Source organism: Podarcis cretensis (assembly GCF_951804945.1).
Source record: "Podarcis cretensis genome assembly, chromosome: 12".
NCBI classification, from domain to species: Eukaryota; Metazoa; Chordata; class Lepidosauria; order Squamata; family Lacertidae; genus Podarcis; species Podarcis cretensis.
Window position 1 is genome coordinate 29,343,778 of NC_137181.1, and position 12,401 is coordinate 29,356,178.

The following is a 12,401-nucleotide window of genomic DNA, read 5'->3' on the forward strand; positions in this document are numbered from 1 at the left end:
GCTTTCAGATGCCAAGAGAAAAATTACTGCTTAGGCAGCAATTTCACCACTAGCCAATCACAGTTCATGGGCACACACAAACATACCGAGCAGTCTATAAAAAAAAGAAAAAGACAGATACTGTGCAATGAAACATGGAAAGTAAGGGGAAGGGATTAAACCTTGCAATTCTTCTTTTATTATTATTATTTTATTCAGACAAATATTTATTGCCAAAACTCACCAATAAGAACTGGGTGAACTCTGCATAATTTAGGCGCCTTTTCCGATCTTTTCCAAAATGCAGCTGCACAAACTCTGAATCCCAGTTAAAGGGAATATGCTGGTGAATTGTGGTCTGGCCAAAAACCTGCTTAACATCCTCTGGGGAAGGAAAGGGGAGGGGGGGAGAGAGGGAGAAACAGAGAGAGAGATGATTATGAAAGCAGATGCAAAAATCTGTTCATTCGATGAGAGCTTGTGCAACATTAACAAATTTTCATTTAAATAAACAATAACTCTGGATTAACTAGCTCAGAGACTCAGACGTTCTGCTAGGTTATATTTGCACTTGCCTTGTTTTGCTTCCTTCTTTCCGAGTGATGCTGTAGCACAGGGGTCAGCAGCCTAAGGCCCATGGACCACAAGCGGCCCAAGGGGGTCGTTTAACCTGCCCATGGACCCCTGCGTGGAGCAGAGCAGGGACCGCCTTCTGCAATGCTGGCCAGAAGGAGCGGTGGAAATAGCGTTTGCACATGCGTGCATGCATGCACTCTGGCCCACCACCACGGCGTCTGCGGGATCGTGAACTGGCCCAAACCACAAAACCTTTGCCAGCCCCTGCGTAGCATAACACCACAGTATGGACATGGATGCAGATAAGCGAGCAATGTGTCCTCTAACACTTGACAGACCTAACACTTGGCAGTCCTTACCTCACCGACCCATTCCTTACTCATGCTCTACATGAAAAAATTATGTCATTCATCAAAGCAGGAAAACCCACAGCTGCAACTCCCATCATTTCCAACTACTGGCCATGCTGGCTGGGACCAATAAAGAGAGTCTGAGGGTGTCTGAAGGGCTACAGGATCCTCAGCCCCACAGTAAAGAGACAGAAACTGCAGGACTCATTTTGTCATCTTGCACTTGAGGAAGACCAGTTTGGAAATGTCATGGAGAACTGCATCATGTAGTCTAGCTGTCACCCAGCACTTTGCCCGATTTATCAAAATGGTAATAATGAACACTATTATAAATACATTCATCCTGCAAATCAGCACTGGCCGTTCAGATAATTGTGCATTTTCAATAGGATTCCTAGTGCAGAAAACCTGCCCCTCCCCTGCTTCATATCACTTACTATTCCAAATTCCTTGCCCTCCAAATGTCTGAAAATTGGCATTTCACACTACCAATTGATTACACACAAATCACTGTTTTCTCTCCTTGTTCAGCACGCATCCCTGAAAACTGCAATACGTGTTTTTCCCAAAAAGCGATGCCATAAACTGACTCCAGTGTATCTTTTTAAAATTAGGATTAGCCGGTTTCCTGACAGGGTGCACACTGAATTATATGGTGCAGCTACTTCACCAGAAAATCACCTATTTATTGCTCTTATTGACAACTTGCGATGGCTATGAAACAGGGTATCCCCTTTGCTGTTCATCTTTTATATACTTCTTTCCAACCACCGTTCATGGTTCGCAAACTCCAATACAAGCTCACTAGACTGGTTCTTAAATTTTTCCTTCTTTCTTCACTGGATTCATCACTCATTCATCTAGAATAATCCACTGATCAGAGTCCTTACTCAATGGTCATACTGCCTGAATCAAATATAGAGATTACTCATGCCCATGAACCATTTTTTACAGTGTTTTGGCTTCAGATTTAACTGCCAGGTCTGGTTCTCATCCACATTTAGAAAACTGTCCACTTAGCTTCTCCTCCACTCCTTCCACATTACCAGGAGCTAAGTTATGGTTTGGCTCAGCACAATATGCAAACCCAGACTCACGGTTTGTCTCACTTTAAACAAGCAATGATCCATAACCCTAAACGGCCTTGGCCCAGTATACCTGAAGGTGCGTCTCCACCTCCATCGTTCAGCCTGGACACTGAGGTCCAGCTCCGAGGGCCTTCTGGTGGTTCCCTCACTGTGAGAAGTGAGGTTACAGGGAACCAGGCAGAGGGCCTTCTCGGTAGTGGTGCCCGCCCTGTGGAACACCCTCCCATCAGATGTCAAGGAAATAAACAACTATCTGACTTTTAGAAGACATCTGAAGGCAGCCCTGTTTAGGGAAGTTTTTAATGTTTGAAGTTTTATTCTGTTTTTAATGTTCTGTTGAAAGCCACCCAGAATGGCTGGGGAAACCCAGCCAGATGGGCAGGGTAGAAATAAATCACCATCATCATTATTATTATTATAGAAGCTTATTCTTGGTTTATTGCTTGTGGTTTGCTTGGGGACACACAAACCATGAGCCTGGATTCACACATTAAGCCGGACCATGCTTTAGCTCCCAGTAGCATAACAGCAGCTCTTGGGAAAGACCAAATTGATCAAGATTTTCCAAATGTGCCCCAGCACACTTGACTGATGATGCTGAGCCCCAGTCATTAGGTGTCGTGTGTGAACTGAGCCGTTCTTATACCTACAGTTCTCCCTGTACCATTCTTTTGCTTCCTACTACACTGGTCCAATTGCCAGAAACTAGCTTTTGAAAGAAGAAATGAAAAAGATGGTCATCTAAAGCAGGAAGCCATTTTTTAAAGAACTGCTCATTCCCTGTAGCAGATAACAAATGAAACTGAATCACACACTTTTACTCACCAACTCCCCCCCCCCCCATTTATTATTATTATTTTTAAAAGTTAAACCTATTAGGTCAGAAATGACTACAACTTATACAGACACTGGAGAGAAAAACCACCATAAGGATCCAAGTTTACCCCCACGTGCAAATGAAAACTGATGACTTTTTTAAAAAAGCATTTTGTGTTGACAACTATATAACTGTAAAAGCCTTGCATGGACTCGAGGCTCTGCGACAGCTCTATGATCCATACATTAACCTTGTTCCAGCACTCCTCCCCAAATAATTATAGTCTGGAGCCACCAGGGAATGTGAGGTGCATATAGGATTTTCCTGGGCTTTCCTTGAGTTCTGCAGTTCTAGGACAACAAACACTTGGAAGAGGTAGGAAACGTCTCTGGAGATGCTCCTTCTATGACAGACAGCTGGGTGTCTCATTCCTACCATGGAGTTTTTCCTGGCTTCCCAGTGGCACTTGTTCCTCTACCTGTATGGATTTTTTCCTAGAAGTCAATATTTAATTGTCTTCTGCAGGGGACGGGGGTGGGAGATAACCCAACCAATTCCCTTTTTTATTATTGAATTCAGGTTCAGGATTATTTTCATATAATATCACGACGTGAGTCTTGATTAGGTAATGAAACTACCCGGAAAATGCCATTTTCTATGCAGCCAAGCAACCGTGCTGGAATCTTTATTTTTGAATCTTTATTTTGTAATCTTAAAAAAGGAAGAACTTGCAACTTGACAGAGAATAATAAGCTTCCACCTTGCCAGTACAGCGAACGACTGGCTAAGAAAGGCACAGCTATCTTCTGCTAAGCAAAGAGCACAAGGCAAATTGGAGATTTCATAAGAAGCTAAATTGCATAATGGCGTAAGTACCAAGGTTGCCTTTTCAAAGCTTTTGACAAGGCCCTTTTATATTAATCATTGTTAAGGGTCTGAAGGCAAGGGAAGCGATGCAGTAGAATTAGAGCCGAGGCTTCGAATCCCATATTCAAGGCTGTAAGAAAATGAATACAGAAGAACTGCAACTAAAAATTAAGCTAAACATCACAATTACAGCAAAAGTCATATTATATGATTAACAAATCAATATGGCATTTATAATCTATAAAACAATGCTAACATCATTAACAAAACAGGAGCAACAACAACAAAAGCTAAGCTCTGTAAAGTTCATACACACACTCTGTTCAGTTCATTAAAATACACAGAAAAAACACAGAAAGCCCTTGGTAAGCATTTTAGATAATATTGTCACAATCATAACACTGTCCCAACTGTTGCCTTGGTCCCATACTCCCTGGAAAACCAGGGAGATAATCTGAATCTTGCCAGGTGGAAAGGACATCTAGGAGAGATTGATCGCAACATTGATGGGACCAGTGACAGATTTTATTTTTGCAATTCTGCAAATCTTTGGGGGGTGGTGGTCCCCTCTCACTTGGAGAGCCTAATGATATCTTCTTTTTTGCTGGTGGCAGTGATGCTGTTTTGGCTACATAAGCAATGGCACACATACATTGGTGCCCCGCAAGACGAATGCCTCGCAAGACGAAAAACCCGCCAGACGAAAGGGTTTTCCGTTTTTCGAGGCGCTTCGCAAGACGAATTTCCCTATGGGCTTGCTTCGCAAGACGAAAACGTCTTGCGAGTCTTGCAAGTTTTTTCCCTTTTCCCCTTTTTCTAAGCCGCTAAGCCGCTAATAGCCGCTTAGCCACTAAGCCGCTAATAGCCGCTAATAGCGCTAATCCGCTAATAGGGATGCTTCGCAAGACGAAAAAACCGCTAGACGAAGAGACTCGCGGAACGGATTATTTTCGTCTTGCGAGGCACCACTATACATAAGCACTGGAAACAGAGGGAACAACACAGATTCTGAACCTGAAAGGTCCATGCAGTCAGCATGACTCATATCCATTGACAGACTTATTGTCCATGAATTTGTCTGATTGCCTTCTTAATCCTTCTAAATCTTGCAGCGATTCTCACATCTTGACGCAGTGAATTCCGAAAATCGTAAGTTGTGTAGAAAAGTATTTTCTTTCATTAGTCCTGATTCACTGATTGGTTGCAAATATTTGTGTGTGTGTGTGTGTGTGTGTGTGAGTGAGAGAGAGAGAGAGAGAGAGAGAGAGAGTTGTCTCTGTATCCACTTTCTCTGCAACATGTATGCATTTTATAAACCCCTATCATGATCTTCTGTAGGCACCTTTTTATGAAAGCCCCAATTGTACTAGCATATGGACATCCTAAGAGCCCTGCTAGATAAGCAAGAGAAATTCTGGCCTTTCTAGACCAGCATCCTGTTCTGCAGTGGCCAACCAGATAGTTCTGGAAAGCCTGCAAGCAGGGCTGTGACAGCAAGAACACTTCTGCATCCACAGAACAGAGGACCAATTTGGACGCAGTCATACAAGAATTCTCACATCTCCATCCATATTTCTGTGGGCTTTAGGGAAACTTGCAGCAAATTCTATATATGTCTATTCAGAAATAGCCCCTACTGAGATCAGTGGGACTTACTCCCAGGTATATGAGTATAGGATTGCATCCTTAGCATCACCACAAAGGTCCACACAAAAAATAGGATTTTGGACTCCCTCTGGGGCAGTGTCCAGAACTATGGGCAAACAGACAGAAGGTCCCATATTGAAATGCAACCCCCCCCCCCGACTCCTCCCGATTTTAAGCGAAACCACACCCTTTTCTGGCTGTCTTAAACTAGTAAAAGGTAAAGGTACCCCTGCCCATACGGGCCAGTCTTGACAGACTCTGGGGTTGTGCGCCCATCTCACTTAAGAGGCCAGGGGCCAGCGCTGTCCGGAGACACTTCCGGGTCACGTGGCCAGCGTGACATCACTGCTCTGGCGAGCCAGAGCCGCACACGGAAACGCCGTTTACCTTCCCGCTGGTAAGCGGTCCCTATTTATCTACTTGCACCCGGAGGTGCTTTCGAACTGCTAGGTTGGCAGGCGCTGGGACCGAGCAGCGGGAGCGCACCCCGCCGCAGGGATTCGAACCGCCGACCTTTCGATCGGCAAGCCCTAGGCGCTGAGGCTTTAACCCACAGCGCCACCTGCGTTCCTCTTAAACTAGTAGTTACACATAATTCAAGCACTGAAAATTGGGTTGCAAATTGTCAAAATGGGAGCATAGTCAGCAGGCATAATGCTCATTTGTACAGAGCTGGTTTTAAATTCATTTCATCACATGCTACATGTTGACATTTTTAATGCATCTATTTGACATGCATTTAACAAAAAGTCAAAATGTTGTCTTTCCCTTACTGTCTTGTTCCCCGCCCCCCTTAATGGCACATGAGCTGATAGAAGTAAAGAAACAGTTCCTGTCTCAATTCCGCTTCCAGAATTGACCATTTCATAGTACTGTTACCCCCATTTATTTTGTCCTTTGCAAACATGAAAACAGATTCTCTACCTATTGGGCAATAAAGATTTTACTGATTTCAGCAAGACAACTCTCGAGTTTAATAAGCATTACACATGAAAGAATCCAGAGTTAAACAAACATGGTTCTAATGGCATTTATCTTTCGGACGCAACACGTGTCTATTTGCAACTGAACCACCCTGAGATTCAAGACTGTAGCAATGTTGCCACACAACAGCAGTGGTGGGGTTTATTCCCCCCAGTAGAGGCAGATCAAATTCCTTCCAAAATTGCAGCTTAGTAAATGGGCCTTTTCTTCCACACCGTCGTCTTATGAAGGATGGTTATATTTCAGCTCTCAGTTAACCAGACAGTGACCTTATACTGTTTGAATTTACTCTCAAATTGGTTCTCTCCCACCTTCTCCATACCTATTTTTTCCTTCTCTCTCTCTCTCTCTCTCTCTTTTTAAGTAGAAACGAAGAAAGCAAAGCACAATATTTTAGCCATTTGAACAAGCTGCATTCCGAAATCAGTCCTGCTACCTGGAAGTGCTCTCCGTTACCTCTATCTTTCAAAATTGGAGCCATTATAGTCATTCGTGCAAATCCACATTTAGCCTTTCATAAAAGAGTGGATTTTTGACCCACTGAACTGGAAGAGCTTCTGTGCTGTTCTCCTGATCTTTGACAAGATAGCCCACAACAACAGAGAAGACAATTTCTTGCTGGTGTGAATTTGTATTCCGTTGTTAAACTCTGGATGCTCACGAGTAGTAATTCTGCTCCTGATAGCCTGCACTCTGATGATTCTGAATGGTTGCAACAAAGCCGTACGAGAAACCCAAATACCCGAATGCACTAAGCCCACTTATTGTTACTGAGAGGGGCCTGCCCAAGGAGGAGGGGGAAATTGACCTGGGCACGGTGAACTCCTCCTTGACACTGTGTTGTGTTTGTGCGCATTTTCTAATTGGGCCAGGTGAGACTGTAGCAGCAATCAATAGGAAACTCAGATGATCACCTCTGCCTCAGGTATAAGAGCAGCCTACTGGTTTAAGCAAAAGGGAAGGTTTTCATTCTCTCCTACAATTCCCTTTCTCCAAGACTGGGAGAAATTCTATGCTTACTAGGTGTACAGAAGAAGCACTCCCAATTGGATAGCTCCAGGTAACCCCCAGCCCTTAAACAAGATTTGAAGTTGGCCAATTGGCAATTTCAACAGACAACACATTATTAACCTATGCAAAAAAATAAACTGGGTAGCACAATACAGGTATGAGGAAGAGTGCCCATGACTGGGGCCTATTTGTGCCATAATTCTTCACTCCAGAATGCCAGTCCATATGATTTTGGCTGATCATTTCATCTGCTACTCCTTTTTGGCTCCTGGTGCATTAAATATATATATATATATATATATATATATATATATATATATATATATATATATATATTTCTGTAGTGGATGTCCGTGGTGGATGTCTGCAACTGCCAACTCACTGGTGTGAACTGCAATTTAGCGTTGATCACCTGAGATGTCCAACATGCTTCCTTAGGATTGGCTTACAACCAGTTTAGAAGAAGGATAGTTCTTTCGAGCTGCCAATTCTATACCTGGTAAAGGCTGAGAGTGGACCTGGCCATCATGCATTCCATATCCATTCTCTACTGGCCAGGAGTAGATGTCTATATTTACTCAACAACAGTTGAATAAATAGAAATTGGATTTCTATTCTCAAAACTAATCACAGCAGTTTAAAAAATGACACTAAAACTAACAAATGACCTAACCAGATCTTACATTATTTCTGCCATTCAGGGGGGAGATTAGAGGTAAAGTATTTGCCCCCCTTCCAGCTCTACCTCTCTCCCAAAGCATCAGCATTACACTCTAAATCAGTGTTTCCCAACCTTGGGTCTCCAGCTGTTTTTGGACTACAACTCCCATCATCCCTAGCTAGCAAGACCAGTGGTCAGGGATGATGGGAACTGTAGTCCAAAAAAAGCTGGAGACCCAAGGTTGGGAAACACTGCTCTAAATGGTGTTAAGAGAGAATGAGGTAACACGTGTGAGTTTCTTCACACAAGATGGAGTTCCCTGCACATAAAGTCCTCTCCTGCTAAAAACTGCATGCAATATCTCACAACACGTGGCAAAATGCACGCAACTCAACGTTGCTGCATGCGCCCATGAAACACAGGACATCAGCTACAAGCGGAAGCCACTGTATTTCCTACAAGTTAAAACCTCTGTGAAGGAAATTTTGTCATGTGTGACACAGATCTCAGGTCACATAAAGATAACCTGCTTCTACGGCAATCATCTTAATTTGTTTTCAGGAAGGTTATACAATGCCAAGTGAAGCAACTGTTATCCCACAGGCTCCAGTGCATTTCCCTGCCATTTCCCCTCCTGCAAAAAGTTGGATCATTCCATGGCAGGAACGGGAGTTGTCGCACAAGGGCACCAAATCCAATTTAATTGTGCAACTTGAGTTTGCCGTTACGCAACTGAATCCTACCTGCAAAATAGCAACATTCTGTACGTTTTCCAATGAGGAGAAGGGCAACACGAAACTCAGGGTGACACTCCATGTATCTATCCACAAAAGTTTATCCCGTTATACATTTGCTTAAGCTGCCAAAATAATCTTTATTGTTTCTGAAGTACTGAACTATTTTCTATTCCAGCTGGTTATTATAAGAACATCATAAACGGGGACTAGTGCCTGAGTTTGCTTCCCCCCGCCTCCCTTACAATCCTTTTTCCTTTTGTGTTATGCTTTTCTGATTGTAAGCCTGAGGGCAGGGATTGTCTTATTAATGATCTCTGTATGCCTTTTTTGGATGGTGGGGTAAAAATCCTATTTCTCGTTTAGCTATCATTTTCCATTTGCAAGCTTTTCCAGCTGGTTCCCAGATCTCCTCTGCCTACATTCACGGATATCCAAATAGGCCAACAAGGGTCGTTCTACAGCCGGCGACTTAACCGCCTTAAAAATTAAGGTAACCCGACAGGCTTTTATTTACTCTGTTTGTAAAATGGAGACTTTGTCTGCCTTGCACCAGCGCTGCAGCGTCTGCAGAAAAGACAATGCAAGTTCCAAGCAATTACTTCTGATGTATGCAAGGCCAGAAGTTGTTAAATTTGCTTTGCCCCTGCGCAATTGCAGCCCTTGGAATTAAAGATAAAGGTTATTTAAAAGGACTGTTAATTTTTAAAATGTTGACATTTAGACCCAAGCATCTAAACTTTTCTTTATTAAACCATCTAATAAAGGATATCAAAGAACTCTTACCTCTTTAATGAGGCATTAAAATACAGTAATACAAAAAAAAGGCAAAACTGTTAAGCCTCTTAAACCCCTGGACTTACATTATCAGCTTTTATGTGCCTGTCAACACTCAGGAGTAAGAAGCAATGGTTTATTCTCTGTCTCAAATTTAAAAGCCAACTAAACTTCCTTCCACCTTCCTGCTGAGATCTTTAACTCCTGGCAAAGAGCAGCAGCTCCATGTACAATGTGATACAAAAGGCTAAGGCAATCTCTATCCGTTGCGAGCCAAAAGCACACTACCATCTCCTGTTTCATGCTGTCTCTAGGAACAAACAACTAAGCCTTCCTTATTTTAAACAATATATGTAGCGGGCAATTTTGCTGAAGGGGGGCTGGGAAGGCTAGGAAGGAAAGTCCTTGATTCTCTGTGTTCCTAAACAGTGGTTTGGGTAAATTAAAAGTCCTAAAACTAGGACTAAAATTAAAAAGGAACTTCTAAACATAATGCAGATTTAAAAGAGATTGCTGAGAAAAGAGAAAAAGGGGTAGGCTGGCCCTATTTGGGATTAACACAATCTAATGCTAAGCAGTATACTGCAAATATTTAACAGATTATGAAAATATTTACAGTGACCAGCATAGCAACCTAAAAGTGTAGCCAGGTTATAGCCAGAAGCTGGATTTCAGTGGTATGGCACAAATCCAACAGACTTACAAAACAAAGCCTAAAAGGAATATGGGAGGTTGCCAAATATCAAGCCAGACCATTGGTCCAACTAGTTCAGTATTGGCTGTACTGATTGGCAGGGGCTTGAGAGGGTTACGGGAAGGTTTTTTCCCCTACCTTACATGGAGAAGCTTGGGATCTTTTGTATACGAAGCATGTCTCAGTCACTGAGCTATTATTATTTCTAAGATATTACACTTATATAAATGCTACAGGGGATACAAAGCATAATTTTCACATGAGAATTTGAAATAAATTGTTCTTATACTGCATAAAAAAACCTACGTTACGGGGAACCATCTGTTAATCTGGGCCCTGCTAGATCTGAAGAACCATTAACTTTAGCAAACTGCAGAGCAGAACAATTGTAGTGTCTGAACTCCCAGGGGAAATAGCATATATATCTATATCTATATCTATATATCACTGTTGTATCCAACTAACTTTTACACAGAGCAGACTCACTGAAATTAATGGACCAAACTTAGTCATGGTAATTAATTCCAATAGGTATCCATTAAGGAAACATTAGTTTTAAACACTACAATGGTACCTTGATTGTCGAACTTAATTCATTCTGGGAGTCCTTTTGACTCCTGGAACTGTTAGAAAACCAAGGGATGGGTTTGTGGCATTCGGGAGCTGATTTGTTTGGGAGCAAGGCCATTTGACAACCAAGATATGCTTTTTGATATGCTGTATATGCTTTTTGACCTACAGATGGGTAGCAGAAATCTGAACATAGTGGTGTTTCATGATTGGCTACTATGCAAACCGAATGATAGGTCACAGAAAGGGAGACTGACATAAGCTTCTCAAGGACTCTCCATGAGTAAAAATGGAAGGATATGAGTGGGGGTAGGGGGGAGAGAATTGAGTGCCACTTGAGATTTTTTTTGGAGGGTGGGGGTTAAAAGTATTTACTTTTGCAATTCCTCCAGGATGGTGCCTCAGTCATTCTAATAAAACAACCTCATCTGCCTACATATTAAATTATTTTTTGTATTTCTATCCCACCTTTCTCTTCAAGGAGCTCAAGGTGGACCACATGAATCTTGCCCTCCTCAATTAATCCCTCACAACTGTCCTGTGAGAGAGGTTAGGTGGAGAGTCAGTGGCTGGACCAAGGTCACCCAGTGACCTTCATGGCTGAGTAGGGGATTTGCATCCTGGTCTCCCAGGTCCTAGTCCAACACTGTGACCACTATGCAACACTGGCTCTCAGTGTTGTTTGTGTGTGTGTCAGTCCCACGCATGCCTCTGGACCCCAGTTGCCCCCTTCTTCTGTTTTCTAGGACACAGCTCTCAAAAATGCGCATGCTTCCCCGCCCCGCCCTGCCCCACCCCGCCCCAATCTAGCTAATTATGGATTTTCTTCCAAATGCAAGGTATGGTAGAAAATTGAAATTTGCTACTGGGAAAACCGTTTGACAACTAGGTGGACTGGAGGAAGATAGAGATAGGATCGCCTGTTAAATGACTGATGCATTACTTTTGTCAATTCAATTCTATTGATGTCATTCTTAATCCGTATTATTCCCTAAATTCTGTCTTGTTATCATCTACAAGTTGCTTTATGTTGCTATGTTTTGCCTCGAAGTTCAGGATATTATCTTCCACATGAAGATAATAATATGCTTTGAATTAAGCATGATACACCGAAAAACCAAATGAGATTGACTTCAGTGACAATCTTGACTCTGTAGTCTTTATCACTGGTTATAATTTATTCCCTGACTCACTGGGATCGAGCCCTGATTAGATCATCAAATTAGCATCATCTGTTAAGAATATTTCCTGCGCAATATTCCCACTGAATGGAAGCAGACACTTCAGAATTTTTCTGTGCAAGACATTTATTCTACAGCAAAAGAACTAAACTTTGTGTGTGAGGAGGAAATGCACACGTATATTTGCAGGAAAGAGCAGAAAGGTGTAGGCCCTAAGTTAAACCAAAAAAGGTTATGAAACAAAAACAAAAGGTGGGTTTCTCTTTGAGACGTTTCTTTACACACACAAAATATACATTTTTTAAAATTAAAAGTGTTTTACAACATCACCTCCATGAATCCAAGACGTGTCACTTAAACTGTGGGCACTGAGGTATTATTCTTAGAAAACAGTTTAGACAAGTGCTTGACATCTGTAGGATTGAATTGCCACCTGCCTAGTCACGTGTCTTGTGTCTGGAAGAA

The 12,401-nt window shown here is 42.3% G+C and overlaps 1 protein-coding gene across 2 annotated transcripts in view; it reads right to left on the reverse strand.

The window, feature by feature from the left end:
- Positions 1-12,401, reverse strand: part of SLC25A13 (solute carrier family 25 member 13) — a 108,740-nt gene that overhangs the window by 56,780 nt on the left and 39,559 nt on the right. For both annotated transcript variants that reach the window (XM_079948162.1, XM_079948161.1), the window contains one exon: positions 224-363. In XM_079948162.1, coding sequence (XP_079804288.1) covers positions 224-363 — 140 coding nt within the window. The remainder of the gene's footprint in view (positions 1-223; positions 364-12,401) is intronic.